The sequence below is a fragment of the Pleurodeles waltl genome, chromosome 4_2, assembly GCF_031143425.1.
Source record: "Pleurodeles waltl isolate 20211129_DDA chromosome 4_2, aPleWal1.hap1.20221129, whole genome shotgun sequence".
NCBI lineage: Eukaryota > Metazoa > Chordata > Amphibia > Caudata > Salamandridae > Pleurodeles > Pleurodeles waltl.
The window spans coordinates 532,650,192-532,676,481 of NC_090443.1; the positions used below are offsets into that span (position 1 = coordinate 532,650,192).

The following is a 26,290-nucleotide window of genomic DNA, read 5'->3' on the forward strand; positions in this document are numbered from 1 at the left end:
CATGGATGTATGTCAATGTGTGTTCTCGGCATGTACAGGTTGTGTTGTGTTTGAATGTCAATGGGTTATTGTGTGTCTGTGTTGTGTAGTGTGTAGTGCAGGGGTACATCTATGGGAGTGTGTGATTGTGTCACTTACCTCTATTCCATAGCCTTTGCCATTGTATGAAGTCCATTGAGTCCCTCCTCCATCTACCTCCATCAGCAATCCATCACCAGTCAATCCGCTTGCAGATCTGTAACGTCTAAATACAGCGGGTGGAACACAGCTTGACTATCTTTTCAGGTCCACCGTTGTTGCAGCTTGGCGGTAACACAACCAAGATGTAAATCAGGCCGTTAGTCTTTTTTCTGGAGCTTTTTCTCTTGTTGTCAATCAACGTTCCTCTTCAGGCCAGCTTGCAATGTAATGTCTTTGGCGTGGCTCAGCACGAGGTCCCGGTCAACTCCTAGCAGTCTTATAGACAGTAAAAAGTTCCTGCGCTTCAACGGGATGAATATGAAATTCAGGCTGGGTCGAGGTTCGACGTCACCTGCTAGTCTCACGTCGACGGGTCAGTTACCTTATGGAGCTTTTTTACAAAGTTGTTCCAAACTTCTGGCTCTTCATCCATAAGTCCTTTTTTGGGGTCTTGCAGTGTTTGCAAACTTGGTCCAAGGTTCTAGAAGATCTGAGTTGCTCGTTTTCGGAGTTGGGACTACAATTCATGGAATGAGCCTGGTCAAAACACTCAAAAGGCCGTTGGATGCTTATCAGCTGAGCGATTCTTGCAGAACTTGAGGCAGGGGACTCTTGGAGGATCTTCTGTAATGGTTGCTTACAGGTAATCCACTCTTGGCTCTTCAGAAGTAAGGCAAAGTCAGCGTCTGAAGCTGGTGCAGTCCTTGTGGGTGCAGTCCTTCAGCTGTAGACAGGGGGTTCAGCATGGCGGACCTTCTTCTTCACTCTCTCAGCAGGGATCTAAATTGCTGAGCAGCCCTTCCCTATATATCCTTGCTTCTGGGATGACAAGCAGGGGGACACCCCTGACCAATGGGGTGCAGGGTGCCACACTCTAGGGTGACCACTTCCTGCCAAGTGTGGCAAAAATCAATCACAGAAAGCAGCATTCTTCAAAAATCCAAGATGGAGAACATCTCTCCTTGGAGGTTAGATCTCGCTGAGCCCACCCACTGGTTTGGCTAGGTTTTCCTAACACACCCTCTTCAGCCCCTTTCCTAATGTAATTACTGGGGCTCCCATCTGGCTGGGGAAGCAGGAAATGGGAGAGGTCTGGTTTCTGTCCCAAGTGGCTTTCCTCCTTTGAAAACAAGTTTGGCAACCATACCCCCTTCCTGCTCTGCCATTTGCTACAGAAGTCCTTCTCCCACCAGATGCTTCCTTTGTTTCATCCCAAGACGCTTAACATCTCATTTAGGTAGCTTGGCTCAGCCTGCCAGAGGCTGACTGATCAGGAAAGAGAACTACAGGGCTGATGTAAGTAACTTTTAGAAAGAGTTCAAAAACACTTTCCATGTAGTAGTTATAATAAATCCAACATTAGCAAGTTGTTGAATTTATTACAACTAGTAATTTGATATTAAATATTATATATTTAGCTCTTTCCTAGTGGAAATTAAACTTTTTTATTTTTAAATAAAGCTTTCCAATGTTAGCCTATTGAGCTAATGTACTACAATGGGGAAAAAACAAATTTGGCAGTTTTTCCCTCACAAGGGCTTATAATGCATCTTTTATAATGCCCTGCTTATGTTTACACTGCACCCAACCCTTGGATCACCTAGGACACTTATATGTATGGGGGGGATGGGGCGGCACAGCCAAATACAGAGGCAGAGGATGCGTTTATCAGCAGATCCAATCAGTAACACAGCCCTTTCTGCAATCAAAAGACTTCTTTATTTCAATTTTCTTGTTCTCTCCTAAGGAAGTTCAGGTCCAAACCCTGGGCCCCATTCACATACTACTCCCGATTTAGATACACAGAAATACTGGATGCTTGTCTGATTCAGCTACTGCAATTTGTGAAACGTTTCCTCAAACTTATGCATGTGAATGATCCACTCAGTGAGCGAATGCTTTTAGCCAATTTTGCAGTGAATAGCATTCGCTCCTAGTGGGTGTAGAATATTTTAATCAATTAGAATTTGGTCTAAATAGGAGAAACTGTGTAAGTCAGTAATATTGGAGACAGAATTTTTAAGTGTCATAATACCATGATCAGAAGATCGAGTGGCAACATTTTGAAATGTAAGTTTGAATCGATTTTCTATACCTACTTCTACAAATAAAATGCCTTTGTGATATACATATATATTTCAAGGTATGTAGATGTGGAGTTAAAAAGTTGATTTTCAAATTAGATAAAAAACGACACTCAAAGGCAGTACAAACACTCTTGTACAGGTGTACTCACCTTTCTTTTATTTGTCAACTTTCTGACTGTCATTTTGTACAAATAAAGCAGGAATCAACAAATTACGATCACACATTTTGACTTCAATGTGTAAAGGTACCCTTTCTGAACTAAAGTTATTTTTGTTATCAGAGTTAGCTTGTCACAAACATTTGATTTAGGTACTTTTCTGCATGTAGGTAAAGATATAGGAGCCTGTTTAATCCGAATATCTAAATTTCGGTCGAACTTTGACCTGATACTTTTTTGATGCAGACTTCTGTTCAGCTGTTCAGAGAGTGAGTGATCTAACGTGAATTAGAACGCTTGGAGACATTTATAAAGGTAAACGGAGGCATCAGTTAAATGTACAGACATGTTTTCATCAAAGGCAATGAGAAGAACATCAGTATGTTAATGTGATGGTTCAATTTTTTGTTCGGCTGTTCGAATTACCCAATAGGCAACTGGCTGTAAAACAAAACACCCCAAAATATTCAATTACTAACATTGAAATATGAATTCTCCACATAGCATAATGCCATTAAATGAGCCACAGTAAATTATTTACATTCTTGCTTTGCATAACACTTCTCTCGATTGTTACTAATGTGTCCCTGGATTTGAAAAGGCACAATGGAGTAGATAGGGCTACATATATTTAAATATAGTGGGGCAATGCTCCCTCCACTCACCCTTTTATATTATTACATCTGTTAGGCCTGTTCTGGCTGGCTTTGAAAATAATAGACTGAAAAATATGATTACTGAATTGAACTAATTTGTTAACAATTTTGTTCACGTCTGTCAATCATAGCAACTAGAGCAGCGGCCATACTGGAGGCTTTTCACTGAGTAGTGGAAGACCAGGCTGCACATTAACATAGCATCAATTGTGGAGCCAAAAAGTATGCTCAGAAACAGTCTTGTTTTCAAGAGCCTCATCATGAAGGCCGGGACACATGGATCCTGCATAGGAATATATGATCTCTGTCTCCATTCTGCCTACATTTCAAGCTAGCAATAACTTAATATTATGCCTACTAATTCTATAAGGGAACTCAGGTTTACCTATACAAAAAAAGCGTATTATCAGAAGGTGCTGATAACTTGATGTGGTCATCGGAATAATCAAACTTTTGTTATCTCCTGTGGCTTTTAAGAAGGGCTCCCAGGTCTTTGAGAATAGAAGTGGTGATGTCAGGCAAACCGGCCTTGAGGCAGATTCCAAATGGACGAAAGTTGAAAGCTTCCCTTTAATATAAAAATATGACCAATTACCAGCATAGACCTGGGCCCAGATTTAGAAAGGTTTTGTGTCAGGTTTGCATTACTTTTGTAAAGCAGACCTGACACAAAATCCTTTTTTGGTGTAGAAACCAATGCAAATTGGTATTTGCCTTGTTTTGTAACAAAAAGTGCAAACTTGCACGAAGCGCTGCTTTGCTTTACTTTGCTACAAGAGGGCATTCCATGGGTGATGCATGGGCATTCCCATGCCATCATCCATAGATTTTTACGTAAAACCCTATCTATCTATAGTAGACAGAGTTTTGTGCCAAAACTTAATGACACTTGAAACAGGCGCTAAAAAGAGAAATGCTTTCATTTTTCCTCTCTTTCCCAACTTTGCATGTGTGCTGCACTTTTCACCGCACTTACAAAGTAGGAAACATTTTAAATTAATTCTAAGGATAGTATTTTGTACTGGAAGGGCGCCTTTCAAATACAAATCCTATGCTAGACTCACACAGACACCTTCACACTATGGCTATAAGGTGTGTGCATTACTCTCGGCAGCAAAATTCTGCTCCAACGCTAGGGAGAGGGAAAGAGAGTGCCATGTCTATGTAGAAACTGCGCTCTCCTGCTCTCTCCTTGTCATGTAACAAGTGTGACTTTTAGTAAATCTGGCCCCAAGTGTTTATTCAAGTCTTCTATTATGTTTTATTCTACCTGAATTGGTTGGCATCAGTGCTCCCTCTCCCTAGACTTTTCATGAGAGAAATACAAATATACAAAACACGTTCAGTGTATGTACACCTAACCAAAACGTTTTGCTTTTCTCCTCTTACACTTTCTACTAAGTGCTGAAAAGTATTCTAAAACTTCCAAAAGTTTCCAAAAAGTTAGAAAAAGTATTTTCTCTGTTCTTTAAAAAGTTCTGAAACTTTTTCTCCCTTCTCACTAATTCTAAACCTTTTAATATCATGTCTGATGTAGAGTCTGCTCTTCAAATGGTCAATACTACTTATGACAATTTAAATTACAAGAGCCTAAGGAGTCTCTGCTTAGATAGAGGTTTAGTGATAGGAAAGAACCCTACAAAAGAGTTTTTATTTAACATGCTTATTGTGAATGATGAGTCCCAAGCAGGCACTTCAAATGAGAGGTTAATAGAAGGCTCCCATTCTGACTCAGGGGATCTCCTTGAGGGAGGTGGGGAGGGTTCTGTTCCAAATCTGCCCCTTAGCAGGATACCTAGTAATGTTGGTAGTAATTGAGGTTCCCATCATAGTAGGGAAGTCTTTATTCCTAGAGGCCAAGTTGCTAGGGTTCAGTCAGTTAGGGACAGATCTCCCTCTGTTGTTTCCAAATTATCTTCTGTGTTCAATCATTCCCAACCCACCCACCCTGAAGACAATATGTTATAAAGGGAACTCAAAAAGTTGAGAGTTGAAGAGACCAGACTGAAGCTTAAACAGCAACAGCTGGCCTTAGAAAGCAATTGCAGTATTCCTGATAGTAGTCCTGTTAGAGAGCATGATTCCAGGAATCTTCACAATATAGTCCCCCCTTACAAGGAGGGGGATGACATCAACAAGTGGTTTACTGCACTTGAGAGGGCCTATATGATACAGGGGGTCCCTCAAAGGCAGTGGGCTGCTATATTGTGGCTGTCTTTCACTGGAAAGGGCAGGGATAGGCTCCTTACTTTTAGAGAAAGTGATGCTAACAATTTTGCAGTTTTGAAGGATGCACTCTTGGATGGATTTGGCTTAACCACTGAACAATACAGGATTAAGTTCAGAGACACCAGAAATGGCGTCCTCACAAGACTGGATAGACTTTGTTGACTGTTCAGTGAAAGCCTTGGAGGGGTGGTTACATGGCAGTAAAGATACTGACTATGAAAGCCTGTATAATCTTATTCTGAGAGAGCATATTCTGAATAACTGTGTCTGACTTGTTACACCAATATCTAGTGGACTCAGATCTGACCTCTCCCCAAGAATTGGGAAAGAAGGCAGACAAATGGGTCAGAACAAGAGTGAACAGAAACGTTCATACAGGGGGTGACAAGGATGGCAAGAAGAAAGATGGTGAGAAATCTCAGGATAAGCATGGGGATAAGGGTAAAACCAAAGATCCTTCTTCAAATCCTAAACACTCTTCAGGGGGTGGGGATAAATCAAATTCTTCCTCTTCTTCACAACATACCCACATTAAAAAGCCTTGGTGCTATGTGTGTAAAAATAAAGGCCATTGGGCAAGGGGATAAGTTCTGTCCAGGTAAACCCCCTGAGCCAACCACCACTAATACATCAAACTCTAGTGCCCCTAGAAGTAGTGGTAATAGTGGTGGGACTGCTGGCAACAGTCAAAGTAAGGGTGTAGTTGGGTTCACTTATGGGTCCATCATAGAAACTGGGGTAGTCAGTCCCAAGACAGTTTCTGTCACACCTAGTGGCATTAGCATTGCCACACTGGCTGCTTGTCCCCTTACAATGGATAGGTACAGGCAGACAGTTTCAATAAATGGTGTTGAGGCCCAGGCCACCAGGGACACAGGTGCCAGTATCACTTTGGTGACTGAAAACCTAGTGCCTCCTGAACAACACATCATTGGACAACAGTACAAGATTATTGATGTCCATAACTCCACTAAGTTTCTTCCTTTAGCTATAGTTCAGCTTAGTTGGGGTGGAGTTACTGGCCCTAAGCAGGTGGTAGTATCACCTAGCTTACCTGTAGACTGTCTCTTAGGTAATGACCTAGAGACCTCAGGTTGGGCTGAGGTAGAGTTTTATACCTATGCAGCCATGCTGGGTATCTCTGAGGAATTGCTTCCTCTCATTTCTACTGAAATGAAAAAGCAAAGGAGAGGAACAGGCCTGACAACTCAGGATCCTTCTCCAGCAACAGGTAAAAAGGGCATCACAGTATCCCCTACCCACTCTGCCATTCAGGATACCATTCCTGTGGTAGGAGAAACCTCTCCTGGGGTGGCACCTGTACCAAGGGAACCATCAGCTGGCACAGCTGTACTCCCTGAGGTGGAAGTACCTCTCTGTGGGATAACTAATTTTGGTAAGGAAAAGGGCACCAATTTAGTTAACATGGAGCATCCCTCCAACCCTCCCAGAGAAACGTTAGTGCAGAAACCCTGCACTGCCTCAAAACACTTAGTGTGGAGCTCATAGGACGGCATCCCTGCTCCAACTCAAGAGAAACAGCATCCCTGTTCTCTCTTACAGCCATATGGACAAAGTTTTTGCCCAGCTATGGCTTTACTGAGACAGCATCCTTGTCTGGCATTCTCATCACTTGAAATAGGTCCAGTGGACAATTTCCACTATTCCACTATTGCCAGGGCCCAGTGCTCATAGTGAAAACCCTATGTTGTCAGTATGTTTGTTATGTGTCACTGGGACCCTGCTAGCCAGGACCCCAGTGCTCATAAGTTTGTGGCCCATATGTGTTCCCTGTGTGATGCCTGTCTCACTGAGGCTCTGCTAACCAGAACCTCAGTGGTTATGCTCTCTCTGCTTTCCAAATTTGTCACTAAGAGGCTAGTGACTAAATTTACCAATTCACATTGGCATACTGGTACACCCATATAATTCCCTAGTGTATGGTACTGAGGTACTCAGGGTATTGGGGTTCCAGGAGATCCCTATGGGCTGCAGCATTTATTTTGCCACCCATAGGGAGCTCTGACAATTCTTACACAGGCCTGCCAGTGCAGCCTGAGTGAAATAACGTACACGGTATTTCACAGCCATTTACCACTGCACTTAAGTAACTTATAAGTCACCTATATGTCTAACCTTCACCTGGTGAAGGTTGGGTGCAAAGTTACTTAGTGTGTGGGCACCTTGGCAATAGCCAAGGTGCCCCCACATCGTTCAGGGCAAATTCCCCGGACTTTGTGAGTGCGGGGACACCATTACACACGTTCACTGTACATAGGTCACTACCTATGTACAGCGTCACCATGGTAACTCCGAACATGGCCATGTAACATGTCTAAGATCATGGAATTGTCACCCCAATGCTGTTCTGGCATTGGGGGGACAATTCCATGATCCCCCGGGTCTCTAGCACAGAACCCGGGTACTGCCAAACTGCCTTTCCGGGGTCTCCACTGCAGCTGCTGCTGCTGCCAACCCCTCAGACAGGTTTCTGACCTCCTGGGGTCCAGGCAGCCCTGGCCCAGAAAGGCAGAACAAAGGAGTTCCTCTGAGAGAGGGTGTAACACCCTCTCCCTTTGGAAATAGGTGTGAAGGCTGGGGAGGAGTAGCCTCCCCCAGCCTCTGGAAATGCTTTGATGGGCACAGATGGTGCCCATCTCTGCATAAGCCAGTCTACACCGGTTCAGGGATCCCCCAGCCCTGCTCTGGCGCGAAACTGGACAAAGGAAAGGGGAGTGAGCACTCCCCTGACCTGCACCTCCCAGGGGAGGTGCCCAGAGCTCCTCCAGTGTGTCCCAGACCTCTGCCATCTTGGAAACAGAGGTGTCTGTGGCACACTGGACTGCTCTGAGTGGCCAGTGCCAACAGGTGACATCAGAGGCTCCTTCTGATAGGCTCTTACCTCTCTTGGTAGCCAATCCTCCTTCCTAGGTAGCCAAACCTCCTTTTCTGGCTATGTAGGGTCTCTGCTTTGGGAATCTCACCAGATAACGAATGCAAGAGCTCACCAGAGTTCCTCTGCATCTCCCTCTTCACCTTCTGCCAAAGGATCGACCGCTGACTGCTCAGGACGCCGGCAAAACCGCAACAAAGTAGCAAGACAACTACTAGCAACCTTGTATCGCTTCATCCTGCCGGCTTTCTCGACTGTTTCCAGGTGGTGCATTCTCTGGGGGTAGCCTGCCTCCTCTCTGCACCAGGAGCTCTGAAGAAATCTCCTGTGGGTCGACGGAATCTTCCCCCTGCAACCGCAGGCACCAAAAGACTGCATCACTGGTCCTCTGGGTCCCCTCTCAGCATGATGAGCGTGGTCCCTGGAACTCAGCAACTCTGTCCAAGTGACTCCCACAGTCCAGTGACTCTTCAGTCCAAGTTTGGTGGAAGTAAGTCCTTGCCTCCCCACGCTAGACTGCATTGCTGGGTACAGTGTGATTTGCAGCTGCTCCGGCTCCTTTGCACTCTTCCAGGATTTCCGTTGTGCACAGCCAAGCCTGGGTCCCCGACACTCCTTCCTGCAGTGCACAACCTTCTGAGTTGTCCTCCGGTGTCGTGGGACTTCCTTTTGTGACTTCGGGTAGACTCGGGTTCACTTTTCTTCTAAGTGCTTGTTCTGGTACTTCTGCAGGTGCTGCCTGCTTCTGTGAGGGCTCCCTACATTGCTGGGCACCCCCTCTGTTGCCTTTTCCAAGTGGCGACATCCTGGTCCCTCCTGGGCCACAGCAGCAGCCAAAAACCTCTACCGCGACCCTTGCAGCCAGCAAGGCTTGTTTGCGGTCTTTCTGCGTGGGAACACCTCTGCAAGCTTCATCGCAATGTGGGACATCCATCCTCTAAAGGAGAAATTCCTAGTCCTCTTCTTTTTGCAGAACTCCAAGCTTCTTCCAACAGGTGGCAGCTTCCTTGCACCCTCAGCTGGCATTTCCTGGGCTCCTGCCCACTCTCGACACTGTCACGACTATTGGACTTGGTCCCCTTGACTTACAGGTACTCAGGTCCAGAAATCCACTGTTGTTGCATTGCTGGTGTTTGTTCTTCCTGCAGAATCCCCCTATCACGACTTCTGTGCTCTCTGGGGGTAGTAGGTACACTTTACACCTACCTTTCAGGGTCTTGGGGTGGGCTATTTTCTAACCCTCACTGTTTACTTACAGTCCCAGCGACCCTCTACAAGCTCACATAGGTTTGGGGTCCATTCGTGGTTCGCATTCTACTTTTGGAGTATATGGTTCGTGTTGCCCCTATACCTATGTGCTCCTATTGCAATCTATTGTAACTTTACACTGCTTGCATTACTTTTCTTGCTATTACCTGCATAATTTTGGTTTGTGAACATATAACTTGTGTATATAACTTATCCTCATACTGAGGGTACTCACTGAGATACTTTTGGCATATTGTCATAAAAATAAAGTACCTTTATTTTTAGTACTTCTGTGTATTGTGTTTTCTTATGATATTGTGCATATGACACCAGTGGTATAGTTGGAGCTTTACATGTCTCCTAGTTCAGCCTAAGCTGCTTTACCATAGCTACCTTCTATCAGCCTAAGCTGCTAGAAACACCTCTTCTACACTAATAAAGGATAACTGGACCTGGCACAAGGTGTACGTTCCTCTGGTACCCACTACAAGCCAGGCCAGCCTCCTACAAAGAGTCTCTCCAGAGCTCCAGAGACTCCAGGTTCTAGCAGAGAGAAGTCTTTGCTGTCCCTGAGACTTCAAACAACGGGAGGCAAGCTCTAAATCAAGCCCTTGGAGATCTTCACAAGATGGAAGGCCCACAAAGTCCAGTCTTTGCCCTCTTACTCTGGCAGAAGCAGCAACTGCAGGATAGCTCCACAAAGCACAGCCACAGGCAGGGCAGCTCTTCTTCCTCAGCTCTTCAGCTTTTTTCCAGGCAGAGGTTCCTCTTGGTTTCCAGAAGTTTTCTAAAGTCTGTGGTTTTGGGTACCCAATTTCTGCTTTGAAGTAGGCCTACTTCAAAGTAAAGTCTCTTTTGAATGTGAAATCCTGCCTTGCCCAGGCTAGGCCCCAGACACTTATCAGGGGGTTGGAGACTGCATTGTGTGAGGGGAGGCACAGCCCTTTCAGGTGTGAGTGACCACTCCTCCCAGCGAGTACAGATGGCTCATCAGGATATGCAGGCTACACCCCAGCTCCCTTTGTGTCACTGTCTAGTGTGAGGTGCAACCAGCCCAACTGTCAAACTGACCAAGACAGGGAATCCACAAACAGGCAGAGTCACAGAAATGGTATAAACAAGAAAATGCTCACTTTCTAAAAGTGGCATTTTCAAACACGCAATCTTAAAATCAACTTCACTAAAATATGTATTTTTAAATTGCGAGCTCAGAGACCCCAAACTCCACATGTCCATCGCTCCCAAAGGGAATCTACACTTTAATCAGATTTAAAGGTAGCCCCTATGTTAACCTATGAGAGGGACAGGTCTTGCAACAGTGAAAAACGAATTTAGCAATATTTCACTGCCAGGACATATAAACACATTACTAAATGTCGCACCTTAACCATACACTGCACCCTGTCCTTGGGGCTACCTAGGGCCTTCCTTAGGGGTGCCTTACATGTAAGAAAAGGGAAGGATTAGGCCTGGCAAGTGGGTACACTGCAGTGGCAGGTCTGAGACATGATTACAGAGCTACTTATGTGGGTGGCACAACCAGTGCTGCAGGCCCACTATTAGCATTTGATTTATAGACCCTGGCACCTCTAGTGCACTTTATTAGGGACTTACTAATAAATCAAATATGCCAATCATGCATAAACCAATTACATACACAATTTGTAAGGGAGCACTTGCACTTTAGCACTGGTTAGCAGTGGTAAAGTGCCCAGAGTAACAAAAACAGCAAAATCAGAGTCCAGCGCACATCATCAACCTGGGTAACGGACAAAAAGTTAAAGGAGACCACGCCAAGGATGAAAAGTCTAACAGGGTCCCAACGCTCCCCGCCTTTAGCAGTTTGGCGGCAGCGAGGAGATCCACTGCTGCCTCAATGGATCTTTATTGCTGCCAAGCCTTGCTGCTGTGAGGCCACACTGCTGCCACTCACCAGCAAGCGTCTCAGCCTCTTAGCCCCCCCCAGTAGGGGGCCTGCAGCCTTGTTACTGTTGGGCGCCATCACGGTGATGCTGCTCCATGTCGCATGCAGCCAAAGCCAGGCACCACCAGCATTGTGGTGAATCCATTTTAGTTCCCCACTGGGCACAGGAGACAGCTTTGCAATATGCTTGCAGGCCCATTGCCCTTTTTACCTAGTAACCTTTTACCTATTTAGCATGCTCTGTTTTATCCAATTTATTTTATTATTTCTTTTAGCACATTGCAACTGCTTACATTTTATAAGAAATGTTTTGCTTTTCATTATCAGTGCCATTTTGTTAAGGTGTCATTATCAGTGAGGTACGTAGGTATTGTCATCAGCTCCCTTTCTCTTTTACGTTTGACAGGAACATAATGTGCACTTGCTAGAAATTATTTATGTAATTGCCGGCACAAGTTTGCGTACATAATCAGTTGTTTAGGTACATACCTGAGTCAGGGATCCTACATGAGCCGTATAAATACAACTCACATTGACAAGATCATAGAGGGGTTCCTTCCAGATACCATATATGTGGCATGTCACCTTGCTTCAGAACTCAGCCTTTGGGTTTCCACAGAGTCTGACCTAGAGACCTCATTCCAAGGTAACGAGATCTTGGGGGGTGCTTCTCCTGGACATGTTACAGGCAGATTAGGGTTTATCACACCTAGCTCTCATTAGGGTAGAAATTAGGCGTTCTTTGCTGGGAATTTCATATCTTATATTTATTGCAAATTGGTGGGGGTTTTCATATTCACAACTCTCATTGTCACGATTTTGTTTTTATTATTGCTCATTATCCTAATCATTGCAATTCATGCACTTTACCGTAGATTGCAGTCTTTTCAATAAATAAATTGAAAACTTTCCTGCATCTCTTTCATTGCCTATATCTGTATGAGACCTATTGCTAATGAGAGAAAAGTGTAATTTCCGTTCCAACACAACTCCCGTAAGAAGTCTCATCTAGAGTCCATGCATGAGGCTGCCAGAAATCACTCTTACTGTGTACGTTTCAGTGAGGTACTGCTTGTGAGCCGGGAGGGTTGGGCTGAAAGTTGCAACTTGTTGTAGGAGTGACTTAGTTGCCTACAAACAGAAGTGCTGCCACCCCTAAACCAGCAGTCTCGCTAAGGAGTGAGAGTCAACTACAACAGCGTCATGGCTATTCTGGGAGTATGATCTCCCACGACCACCTGGATCTGTCACAGCGCTGGCCCTCATCTACACTCTAGGAACAAGCAAGGCTACTGCGCCACCACGGCTGATAGGGGCCAGCGCAGAGCATCCCCTCACTCCCCAAGGGCTGGCCTTAGCCAGAGTGAGCCCCTCTCACCCTTCAGGTAGGCGTCTTTTTTGTTGGGTGCCAGGCTGTCAGAGGGGGTCAGCAGGTGGCAGGACACACGAAACCCTTCCAGGCACTATCTCCGGGATTGGTGCCTCTGCTCCTGGCTGCATTCAAGGGTCTCATTTGGCTGTTAGGCCACAATGCACGCCACTTTTACCAGGTATCTCTTGGCCACAATGATTTGGGCAGTTGGATCTCCCTATTGAGCAGGGCTCAAATCTCGGGTTCTCTTCTAGGTAAAGTGGATGTTTTGTCAGATATTAAGGGGATTATTGCGATGGCAGGTCGGAGCCACTCTAGTTAGCGACCATCTTGTCTGGCAGCTGGGCACACCACCAGCCTTTACTATTTTTAACTAATTAGGCTCTCATTCCTTTGGGCCAGTGAGATAGATTCAGGTAAACACGTGAATTTGTGGAATCCCCCAGGGTATCAGTAGTTACTGGAGTTGGTGAAATAACAGGACAATAAGGCATAATAAGAATAGTGAAGGCATTAGAAGACCTGCACAGCTTGTTAAAGTGGAGGCTGCAACCATTACCCCACTACACAATACAATTGCAATATATTCATTTCTTCAAAGAAATTATGAGAAAAAGTTGTAGTAAAAGTAAAATATTACTGCTTTGAAAATGATTCTGAGTGTTCCAAGTCTTTGTCAGCAGACGTCAACTTGTCATGTATGCGTGTCATGTATGCTTAGTTAACACAGTCACTCCAAGATAGTGGATTAAGAAATACTAAAAACAATTGGCTAAAGAAAAGTCTTCCTGCAGTGATACTTAGATCTGGAAAAGGTAAGACGGCTTGCAGAACATCCTAGCAGCACCAACACAGTCCAAGATGCAGAAATAAAGTCACACATCTACAGCCTTGCAACCTGAGTTCAGAGTCCACTCTGATAACCATGAACTCTTGGACTGTGCAACAATAAAAGGATACACTGTAGACATTGTTGTACCTCTAAGTGAACTGTGTGCTCTGTCTCATTAATATGTACCAAGTCAAATTGACAAAGAAAAAAAAATGGAGTTAAAAGAATGCAAAAGCCGCTTCCTTGTTTAGAAAGTTTGTTTGATGTTGGTTTACAATGTCTACCCCATTTGTTTGTATATGAAAATACAAAGTAGTAGTCCGATAATTTATGCTTCATAGAATAATGGAGAATAATACTCACTCTGTTGAAATGCTGCAGTCCTCCGAACCTGAAATGAAGAGAAACAATCTTAATGTAAACAGAGCAGATAGAGATCTATGTATTTGCACATTTTACGGGTGTCCAGCTAAACTATCATCTTGCAATAATCTTGTTTCCAGAATATCAAATACCACGATATGGTGAAGGTAAATATATGTTGATAAGTATAATATTTATTATACTTAACTCAACCTCTATGTTATTTGATGGTGGATCTTCTAGTTATGTAGCTAGGGAGTTACCCGATAATCTGACATACATCCCACTCATAATTACAATTTTGGATATCTGTCAACCAGTGTCTGATCATGAAACACTTAATTGCATAACGATTTATGCCATAACGTAAATGACATACAGGTTTTAGTACCAAAAATCCAAAGATATGTAGTTACATATTTTTAAACTTCCTTATCTAGTCTACATGATTAATAGTAGCCTACAAAAAGTAGGGTGCCTCTGTGATGTTCATCCTTGCCTGTCCACCCCATTATTCAAGATAGTACCTTCCAGATCTGCCACCTTTGTTGGCCCCATAGAAATCAGGAAAAGAGCCATCTCTCTCTCAGGGCCCTCAAGAGTACGCCATTTGCTAGTTTTAGAATGTAATACGTCATCTGTCAGTGCATGAAGCCAACACAGTCTATGCCCAGCCTCCTAGCCATGCTACAGCAACAGCCTATGCTCTTGCCACTTTTTATCCTTACGTTGTTCCAGAGTAGTGGGCTATATAACATAACAACGTTACATAAAGCAATTTAACATAACACAATTAATGTGTTTCAAATTCTCACATGCAATGCTTTATCTGGAACTTAGGCTAAAACATCAGGCATGTAAAGGCAATACTAATATACCTGCAGAGATCCAAGGGCTTGTAACTTTGAAAGACCGCGGCCAGTCTTCATAGCTTTGAGTTGTTACTCCATTTCGTGTGGATCCTTGGTAGCAGCTCTGTCCTAGCTGCTTCTCCACCCTCACTCGGCCTCCAGCATTGGTGAGTCTGCATGCATTGATAGCTGCTCGGCAGATTGAAGAGTCCTGAGGCGAGAGGAAACGGGCATTAAGAAGTGTGAGATTTTATGATTAACTATTTTGTCTTCTAGCTTACATTTATTTCTTGCATGAAATAACCAGGTCATGAAAAGCATAGAATCATCTTGCCAACCAGAAAGTGATTTTTGGAAAATCCAATATATACTCTATAAGTGAGACATTTAGAACACTGGAACGTTGGGAGCTCCATTTAAGACAATAAAGTGACACAGGGCTAATAGCTGGCATAAGCCTCCTGCTCTAACATTTATATGTTTATCTTGCTAATGCTTCCTTGTCAATTTAGAACATTAAACCCTGATTAGGTGGAATAGCCTAATAGCCGTACAGCTCTTCTGCCTTGCGCTCTACCCAGTTATCAGCCCTCAGATGCGGCTCATGCCTGTAACTTGGGTTCAGGGCCTCTAATATAGCCTTATAGCCCACTGTAGCAAGCCTTACTGGCCATTAAAGGTCTGCTCCAGTGTTAAAGGCCCAAGACAACAGTGAGGGCCTTTAACAAGGGAGCGGTCCTTTAATGGCTGGTATATCCCAGCTGCCGTGGGCTGTGAGGATATTAGAACATTCCACCACTAGAGGACAGAATGTTCTAACAAATAATACAAAGGCCTTACGAGCCAGGGGAGATAGAAATCCCCTCAGCTCTGTGAGGCCTTTGATCACAGCCGTTGCTGTGAGACAAACATTAGAATGCTGGATGTAGGAAGTTGGCTCTGTCTGCACTATTTCAAAGTAAGGAATAGTATGCACAGAGTCCAAGGGTTCCCCTTAGAGGTAAGATAGTGGCAAAAAGAGATAATACTAATGCTCTATTTTGTGGTAGTGTGGTCGAGCAGTAGGCTTATCAAAGGAGTAGTGTTAAGCATTTGTTGTACATACACAGGCAATAAATGAGGAACACACACTCAAAGACAATTCTAGGCCAATAGGTTTTTGTATAGAAAAATATATTTTCTTAGTTTATTTTAAGAACCACAGGTTCAAGATTTACATGTAATACTTCAAATGAAATGTATTGCAGGTAGGTACTTTAGGAACTTTGAATTAGCAAAATAGCATATACACTTTTCACATAAATCACATATAGCTATTTTAAAACTAGACAGTGCAATTTTCAACAGTTCCTAGGGGGAGTAAGAGTTTGTTCGTTTTTGCAGGTAAGTAAACCACCTACGGGGTTCAAGTTTGGGTCCAAGGTAGCCCACCGTTGGGGGTTCAGAGCAACCCCAAAGTTACCACACCAGCAGCTCAGGACCGGTCAGGTGCAGAGGTCAAAGTAGTGCCCAAAACGCATAGGCTTCAAGGGAGAAGGGGGTGCCCCGGTTCCAGTCTGCCAGCAGGTAAGTACCCGCGTCTTCGGAGGGCAGACCAGGGGGATTTTGTAGGGCACCGGGGGGGACACAAGTCCACACAGAAAGTACACCCTCAGCAGCGCAGGGGCGGCCGGGTGCAGTGTGCAAACACGCTTCGGGTTTGTAATTGAAATCAATGGGAGACCACGGGGTCTCTTCAGCGATGCAGGCAGGCAAGGGGGGCGGGCTCCTCGGGGTAGCCACCACCTGGGCAACCGAGAGGGCCTCCTGGGGGTCACTCCTGCACTGGAGTTCGGATCTTTCAGGTCCTGGGGGCTGCGGGTGCAGAGTCTTTACCAGGCGTCAGGATCTGAGGAGCAGGCAGTCGCGGTCAGGGGGAGCCTCAGGATTCCCTCTGCAGGCGTCGCTGTGGGGGCTCAGGGGGGGCAACTCTGGCTACTCACGGTCTCGCAGTCACCGGGGAGTCCTCCCTGAAGTGATTGTTCTCCACAAGTCGAGCCGGGGGCGTCCGGCGGGAAACGCAAGTTGGTTTAAAGTTGCTCCTTTGTTACAAAGTTGCAGTCTTGGGTGAACAGAGCCGCTGTCCTCGGGAGTTCTTGGTCCTTCTAGAGCAGGGCAGTCCTCTGAGGATTCAGAGGTCGCTGGTCCCTGGGGAAAGCGTCGCTGGAGCAGTGTCTTTAGAAGTGGGGAGACAGGCCGGTAGAGCTGGGGCCAAAGTAGTTGGTGTCTCCGTCTTCTCTGCAGGGTTTTTCAGCTTAGCAGTCCTCTTCTTCTTAGGTTGCAGGAATCTAGTTTCCTAGGTTCTGGGGTGCCGCTAAATACTGAATTTAGGGGTGTGTTTAGGTCTGGGAGGGCAGTAGCCAATGGCTACTGTCCTTGAGGGTGGCTACACCCTCTTTGTGCCTCCTCCCTGAGGGGAGGGGGGCACATCCCTAATCCTATTGGGGGAATCCTCCATCTGCAAGATGGAGGATTTCTAAAAGTCAGAGTCACCTCAGCTCAGGATGCCTTAGGGGCTGTCCTGACTGGCCAGTGACTCCTCCTTGTTTTTCTCATTATCTCACCTGGACTTGCTGCCAAAAGTGGGGGCTGTGTCCAGGGGGCGGGCATCTCCACTAGCTAGAGTACCCTGGGGCATTGTAACACGAAGCCTGAGCCTTTGAGGCTCACTGCTAGGTGTTACAGTTCCTGCAGGGGGGAGGTGTGAAGCACCTCCACCCAGAGCAGGCTTTTGTTTCTGTCCTCAGAGAGCACAAAGGCTCTCACCACATGGGGTCAGAAACTCGTCTCTCAGCAGCAGGCTGGCACAGACCAGTCAGTCCTGCACTGAACAATTGGGTAAAATACAGGGGGTATCTCTAAGATGCCCTCTGTGTGCCTTTTTTAATAAATCCAACACTGGCATCAGTGTGGGTTTATTATTCTGAGAAGTTTGATACCAAACTTCCCAGTATTCAGTGTAGCCATTATGGAGCTGTGGAGTTCGTTTTTGACAGACTCCCAGACCATATACTCTTATGGCTACCCTGCACTTACAATGTCTAAGGTTTTGCTTAGACACTGTAGGGGCATAGTGCTCATGCACCTATGCCCTCACCTGTGGTATAGTGCACCCTGCCTTAGGGCTGTAAGGCCTGTTAGAGGGGTGACTTACCTATGCCATAGGCAGTGTGAGGTTGGCATGGCACCCTGAGGGGAGTGCCATGTCGACTTAGTCATTTTCTCCCCACCAGCACACACAAGTTGGCAAGCAGTGTGTCTGTGCTGAGTGAGGGGTCCCTAGGGTGGCATAAGACATGCTGCAGCCCTTAGAGACCTTCCCTGGCATCAGGGCCCTTTTTACCAGGGGTACCAGTTACAAGGGACTTACCTGGGTGCCAGGGTTGTGCCAATTGTGGAAACAATGGTACATTTTAGGTGAAAGAACACTGGTGCTGGGGCCTGGTTAGCAGGGTCCCAGCACACTTCTCAGTCAAGTCACCATCAGTATCAGGCAAAAAGTGGGGGGTAACGGCAACAGGGAGCCAACTCCTTACACTGGAACTCTGGGCTTTTATCAAGATAGGAAGCCCGGTGCATTCTGTTGTCTCCAATGGAGCTCCCAACATTCCAATGTTCTATTATAGCCTTAGAACCCGCCGTAGCGGGCTCTGCCGGCCATTAAAGGCCCACTCCCACGTTAAACAAGGGAAAGGGCCTTTAGTTGGCGGTAGAGCCCGGTACGGCGGATTCTAAGGCTATTAGAACATTCTGCCACTGGAGGGCAGAATGTTCTTTCAAATAAAACAAATTCCTCATGATGCCTGAGGGGATTAAAATCCCCTTAGGCTCTGTGAGGCTTTGTTCACAGCTGTTGCTGTGAACAAAGAAGATTGGAACGTTGACGCTCTGGGCTTTTACCATCCAGTAAAAGCCCGGAGTACTCCATTGTCTGCAATGGAGCCCCCAAAATTTCAATGTTCTAATAACCAGTATAGCCCTCAACAGCAGGCTAGAAGGCTATATTCCAGGTAGGAACTTACAACATACACGAAAAAAGAATAAGGAGAGACTGGAACAACCACTTCAGTCGGCAGGTATGTTGTTTATCAATATAGGGGTGGCCTGAATAAGAAACAAAATGTAATGAAACTTAGCATCAAATGTGACATCTTCATCATGATGAATTGGAGGAAAGAGATCTAAATTGATATGATATGATTGACTTCTGCTTCTCCATCCACTTCATAATGCTGCCAGCATGCAATGGAAATTACCTTTCACTGTGGAATGGTACCAGAATATCATTGTCAGAGTGTTATCTGACATACAGTTCGTTTCCTACAAACATATTGCCCCATAAGAGTTAATATTATAAAATATACACCCTATAAGACAACAGTTTTGTAAACAATATTTAGGACATATATTTATGTCATACGATATTTCTGCTTAGATATCATGTGAAGACCAGTTGAAGATATAACTCGCTTTGTAAAAAGCATATTATTAAGCAGGTGAAACAAAATTCATTTTATTGATTTCTGTCACATAAGAAAACCATAGCATCACCGATTTTATGCAATAAATTATTTGCACATATAAAACATTTAAAAATATTTAAAAACATATCCTTGTACAAGCACCAAGGTGATCATGATCACCACACAGATACATAAAAAGATAATAAAATGCTAATGTTTACTACGGGAACTGAAAAGCACCCGCTATTCACTCCTAGTAAATTTATCAATTGTTAGCCAAGAACCTTCAAAATACCCTCAAAGCAGCTTAAATTGTAAGGATGCATGCAGTTCTCAGGTAATGATTTTAAAGAAAGTAAGGAAGGAGCGTCAAAAGCAAAGAAGTTAATTTTCTGAAAATATAAAGTTTAAGCGAAAGAGAAAAGGGTATAGGCAGCAAGTGTTATCTTTCGGATGTCACTGAAAGTCTTCCCTTACACAGCATATCAATCCAAAACAATCTACTTTGAGGCATGGAACGTACATATCCTGGCCTGAATGTTGCCTAATCACCACCCAACAAATATCAAGACTGTTCTTGCGCTAAGTAGGTAGCCAGCAGTACTAAAGTGATCAGGGTGCCTCAGGAAATACTAAAATCTGTGCAAATAAATGTTAAAGACTTAGGGCCAGATGTAGCAAACATTTTGCATGGTGCAAACTGCGAAAATCGCAGTTTGCGCCATGCAAATGCCGTTTGCGATGCTCATTCACAATTTGTGAGACGGTACCGACTCGCAAATTGTAAATGCGATTCGCAAATAGGAAGGGGTGTTCCCTTCCTATTTGCGACTCGCATCGCTATGCTAAATTGCTTTGTGACCGCGAATGTCACACTGGTGGTAACCCATTCGCAAAATGGAAGGGGTACCATTGGACCCCTTCCCCTTTGTGAATGTTGCCAAAAAGGGTTTTTCAGAGTAGGCAGTGGTCCAATGGACCACTGCCTACTCTGAAAAACATAAACCAAATGGTTTTGTTATTTTTTTTATTTTGCAACTCGTTTTCCTTTAAGGAAAACGGGCTGCAAAATAAAATAAAAAACTGCTTTATTTAAAAAGCAGTCACAGACATGGAGGTCTGCTGACTTCAGCAGGCCACCATCCCTGTGAGTGCAGGGACTCGCTATGGGGTCGCAAAATGCGACCCACCTCATTAATATTAATGAGGTGGGTCTCTGCGACCCCATAGCGACTCGCAATTTCCGATTCGCAAAATCGGACTTTGCTACATCTGGCCCATACTTCCCAATAACTGTTCCTTACGTAGAACATGAAATTTGCATTTTTTAAATCTTTTTGCACTCTTGTCTGCAAGATCAGTTTTTATGATTAGTAATTGGGCCACTCTAATCCTCATTCAGGTGCAAATGGTACTTTGCGCACAAATCTAGATTAGAAGTACTGCAAATTTACAGTACTTTTCTCCAGCACAATTTTTGCCAGGTAACCACTGACATAATTCAGGTAGTTGAAAACCACAATAGTCTGTATATTGGAGGTCTGAATGGTGTAACACCTGAGCTCCTAACGTGTCATCCCTGATTCTGAGGGGCAGAACATGGACTTGGGAGGAAACACCACACTGAGTAACTACAATGCCTAGCAGTCCCAGAAGTGGAATAATAGTTACATTTCGATCATCCTTACAGCATCGTAGGTCTTTTGACTGAACTCCAACTTAAAACCTAAATTTAAAGCATGTGGAAACTGCTTTGTCTCCCTGCCCTCTCCTCGACAGGAAGAAAATATTTTCTTAGCCCAAATTATGGTACTCTCTACAGCTAATGATACACTTTTCCCAGCGGCTCCAAGCCCTCACCTGAAAAAATGGAGAGAGTCATTCACCGGCACTAGGAAACACCAGTTTGGAGTTTTGTTTTAGTATATACCATTTACTTTCAGTGTTTGGAGAACCCATCCTAAATCACTGCATCTTGGATCCTGAGGCAGCAGAAAGCAGTGATTCTCTCCCAACTGGCCTTGGGGAGCTGGTTGAGAGTAATTCTTGAGGGAAAACGTGTTCCTTGGCAATGTCATACAAGCTAGTGATAATTAAAGTACACTTTTGAATAAAACTACTCACAAAACTCTTAAATGTGAAAATCAATTTCTACATTATAGACTTCTCAACTAGGGGTATTGGCCATTTGTTTGAAACTCCCTTCTATAGCAATCATTGTAATAACTCTTCTGAAAAAATATAGGGTCTGATTTAGAGTTTGGCAGATGGGCTACTCCATCACAAATGCAGCAGATATCCTGTCTGTTGTGCAGTAAAATATTATGCAATTGTGATAAGGCGGAAGAGTTATCTGCCATGTTTGTCACGGAATAACCTATCCACAAAACCCTCCTTCCCAGGTCTCAACAGTGTCCAACTTCACAAAGGGGGTCATTGCTTGCAAGGCCAAATAGTGGTGGTCATTATGCTTTTAGCGGTCACCTGACCCTCATGGTGGCGGTAAGTCCGCCAACAGGCCGGTGGTGAAGACAGTCACATTACAGCCAAACTGCCGAAACGCTGCCCACACCGCCAGGGCGGTCAGACTGCTGGGCCAGAGGTAAGCACCTCCGGGCAGGCAATAGCCGCAATACCGATATCAGTATTACCACTCTGTAGACCTCCAGCACTTTCATGGCAGTCGCAATGCCACAAAAATGCTGGTGGTAATGCATCCAACGACAGGAATCTCTATTCCTGTCGTTGGCAGACACAACCCCACACCTACATACTTGCACCCCCACTCACCCACACATTCACTTACATACACCCCCACACCCTCGCATTCAAACACTCACTCAGATACTCACTCACATTCACTTGCATGCACGCACTCAGACATACACCCCCATCCTCCCCCACATTCACACAAATATACACGCACACACACACACATCCAGACCCCCCTTCCCCCCGCATTCACACAAACATACACGCACTCACATACACACAGACACCCCATTTCCCCCATATTCACACAAACATACACGCACTAACACACAGACACCCCCTTCCTCCCAATTTCACACAAACATACACACACTCACACACACAGACCCCCCTTCCCCCGCATTCACACAAACATACATTCACTCACACCCACACACAGAGACCCCATTCCCCCCCCCGGATTCATACACAGACAACACTCACATTCACACAACACCCACCACCCCTTTCGATCTACTTACCTTTTCTGGTGATGTGGTTGTTCGGGAGGGGATGGGTCCTGGCATTTTTCCACTGCCAACAGGACTCCGCAATGCCATATCACGTATTGTAATAGGGCGGGCAGAGTCTTCTTGGCGTGGTGGTGCTGGCAGTGGATCCCCCTCTCTTCTTCGGTTGGCCAGGCCGACGGGGTCAGATTTCCACATGTAAACAGGCGGAAATCCTACATAAGTCAAAATATGGAAGTCTTCAGACCGCCAGCAATGTTGGCGGCAGTGGCTTCGGCAGTCTTGGGAAAAGACCACTGAATTTGTAATGACCACCAGTGTCTCTTGAGTCAGATATCCAGGGCAAAGAGTGCACATACCTCTACACATACGCCTAAAGTTGAATTCTGCAAGTCAAAGACCGCTCTGCAACAGCTGGTTTGGTTAAAGGATTTCGAAAAAGTGGGCAGGGGCCAAAAACGAGGTTATCACAAACTTAAATCATGGAACTGGCAACTCTGCATCATGTAATAAATAGACTTTTATTCCTTTAGCTTTGTCTAACAAATCTGATAATTTATCACTTTGGTTGAAGGCATGAGAGAGTCATTTAAAGTGTCTTGAATTGTATGATCCACAGAAAGTAGGGCTGTGACTATTGGTGCCTACTGACTTTTTTTGCATGAAAACAGGGCTATGAAAACTGATAAAAGCTACAAGCACTGAAAATCACAGATAGGGGTCAAACGATAAACCTTGTAGAAAGTGCTCAAGGGCATCACCTCCATCATCCAAACATGGTAAATAGAAACTGGCAGTTTAGTGTCACTCAACAGTTGTGGCTTCCTGTCCAAGATCCACTCATAGTTATGTGATGACCATTATAGATGAGCATTTTTATAGTGATTATAATGTTTGAGTATTCACAACTGTTCACTGAACTGTTATGTGATTGTGCAACACTGCAACATATACTAAAAAGAACTATCATAGAATACAGGGGTCAGAAGCCCATGCTCCATTACAATTGTGTAAAACAATAAAAATAAACAATGTGATGACTTTCCTCACTTATTAATCAATTGATGAAAAACGTGTTGCAATGTCAAATGGAAGACCTCACATTCTACTTTGTTCTTCAGCAGAGCATTTTGATCCCAAGATTCAGGGACCTTGCATTATCACCATGGCAGCACCTGCATTGGCTCCTGGCGGGCAAACTGATTCTCTTTCAAATTCTCCATTTGCCATCTCTCTACTCTTCTCCAATATAGTCTAGGTGGATCTCTTTGGTCTAGCAATATCTTCATTGCGCAACATATCTACACTTCTTGCAGCCAGATTTGCAAGCGATCTTTCATCACCTTGCAACTTAACTTAGGAACAAGCTCACTCTAAACATTCAGTTCACTACCAACCACCTCTTCTTACGTCACCAGCTTTAAACCTTTGTATGCTAACAAACAGAAGCCGCAAATGAGCAGCAGACCTTTCACCCTATCTCCTTTAGTAGAGGACACCTCTGGGTAACAGCACACTCTACAAATAAAATAATGTTTCAGCTTGTAAATGCACTGTTACGGCCAATGGCATTGTCTTCATATTAATACTTCATGACCAGAATCATCTCTCAGATGCCTCTGACAAGTTCCTACATGAGAAAATCTTGCTCCATTTTGAAGTCTCTGAATTAAGATAACTTCATTGGTCCATCCTTGTTAGATCCCAACGGACCTGCAGATTCCATATTTTTTCTTTGCTTACTAGCTCATGACCTTCAACGATTCACTTGATCTTTCTCCTACTATTGCAGACTTCAACAGGCGCCTACATTCTTGGACCTTAGAACTAAAACATATTGAATGGTTACTACTACGTTATCAAAGTTTAGGCTTTCTGATTATTTTCCTCCTTGGTGGTGTACTATGGAATACAGCCTTGGAATTTCCTTTGGTCATTATACTTTTTTTTACATTGAGCTTTTAGAAATCACATATGTTTTTTTTTTTTTTGCAGTGTCCATCACATAATGTAAGGTTAAGCCTTGAATTGGGCTTTGCTGAGATATCATATAATTTGAAAAGCATATATATGGCATTTGTCTCACATGAATCTAGTGAAGTGCCTGTATAGTGCTGTACAGAGTCAAGAGCAAAGATGCAGTCAATGAGTGAGTCGGGGGAATGCTAGGTTGTATGAATGGATGTGCACTGTTGCTTCATCCTATTGTTATTTTGACTAGACCATAACCTGTAAGGACTGTTCTCGAAACCTGTGACTTCTTATTTTTTGTTTACTGACATAGAAAAAAAAGAAACAAAATAGATGATATTCTATAGAGATGACCCCGTTGTTGAGAGAAAGAATCCTGATCAACCGTCACAGTATTGAGTGTTTGCATACTTCCTTAACAGCCACAAACATACATCGTCTTGTATAGAATAAACATTTGACAGAAAAAACAGTCTTACATCAGTGTAGATGTCAGTTCCCCATACTGTGACTTCCTGAGCCAGACATCCTGCAGGGCAAAGAACCCTAGAACGAAACAAAAATTATTAAATCACGTCAGTTTATGCACTTTCCACCAGAATAAGTAGATGTGTTTTATCGTGCTGCTTAGCATTTATTATAAGTAAGCCTCCTGGTTTTCTTTTTTGAATGTAGATACTAACACAAAGCAATCTATTCTTCTCCACTTATTTGTAAAAATAAAACAAATGCAGGAATTAGGTGATCATGTCAGTGCCAGTCAATACTGGCAACCATGATAACCATGCAACGGCTGTACATATTGACAGGGTGGTATTTCACTAAATCACGGTCGAAATATAGAACTGCAAAAAAATGTACTTCACTATCACGTTCAGGTGAGTATATATTCTATTTTCATAATTCCGCACCCACTTACCTGAATGATACAGAGGTAAATGGTGCAAAAGTTTTGCAGGTCGATATGATATGTACAACACCTACTGATGACAGAGACTTATAAAAAGGATTACACTTCCTAAATCATCTTAAACTGCTGCAGATTAGTGCATATACTTAGGTAAGGATCCAAATGCTTTAGGTGATTATCCTGGTTAGTATGACATGACAGCTGAAACTGTCAGAACCTATAAAATAAATATGTCTTACACAATAATACATAGGGTATTTATCTAAGACCTCTTTAGCCATTGCTTTCTCAGAACGTCAATCACATTCTTGACCAGGCCCCATTAGGAGCGTGTACAGAATGTACCAATGGTTCAACAAACATCAGCCATTGCTTAGTAGGACATATCTGTTAAAGGCTGGATCAGGACATGTTAAGTGATGACATTTTGCCTCTTTACATCTGAATCCATGAGGAAACACATCCAAGGAGCCTCTTTCTGGTTTGTGTCCCCAGCCTCACCACCTGATCTTCTTGTGGGGGAACCTGAGGGAGCTTAATAGCAAATATTCCCAAGTGCAGGCTGCTATCATCATACCAGTCATTATCTGTGTGCTTGTTCTTCTACCTGTATTTGTGATGGTGGGCATGACAGATTGTGTTTCAAGAGACATGCGTTCTTCCAGAATCTGTAAATGTACCTTAAAAAAATGAGTTCAAACTGCTCATGTTGCATTAGTGGGGAAACAACCAGTTATGGCTCTTGAGCAGCGGCGGCTGCTGCAAATATCGAGGGGTGGGGAGGTGACGGGGGGGAGGAAATCCATTAAAAAAAATTACTTACCGTTTGTCGGCGCCGCCGCCGTCCTCTCCTGCCACCTCTCTCGTCCTCCTTGCCTGTTCTGGTTTCCCAG

At 44.2% G+C, this 26,290-nt stretch overlaps 1 protein-coding gene across 4 annotated transcripts in view; it reads right to left on the minus strand.

Moving 5' to 3' along the window:
- Positions 1-2,396: 2,396 nt before the first annotated feature.
- The window catches only part of LOC138293061 (uncharacterized), a 289,136-nt gene continuing 265,242 nt past the window's right edge, over positions 2,397-26,290 (minus strand). For all 4 annotated transcript variants that reach the window (XM_069232058.1, XM_069232057.1, XM_069232059.1 and 1 more), the window contains 4 exons: positions 24,967-25,033; positions 14,821-15,004; positions 13,943-13,970; positions 2,397-2,866 (listed from right to left, as the gene is read on the minus strand). In XM_069232058.1, coding sequence (XP_069088159.1) covers positions 2,848-2,866; positions 13,943-13,970; positions 14,821-15,004; positions 24,967-25,033 — 298 coding nt within the window. In that variant the 3' untranslated portion in view covers positions 2,397-2,847. The remainder of the gene's footprint in view (positions 2,867-13,942; positions 13,971-14,820; positions 15,005-24,966; positions 25,034-26,290) is intronic.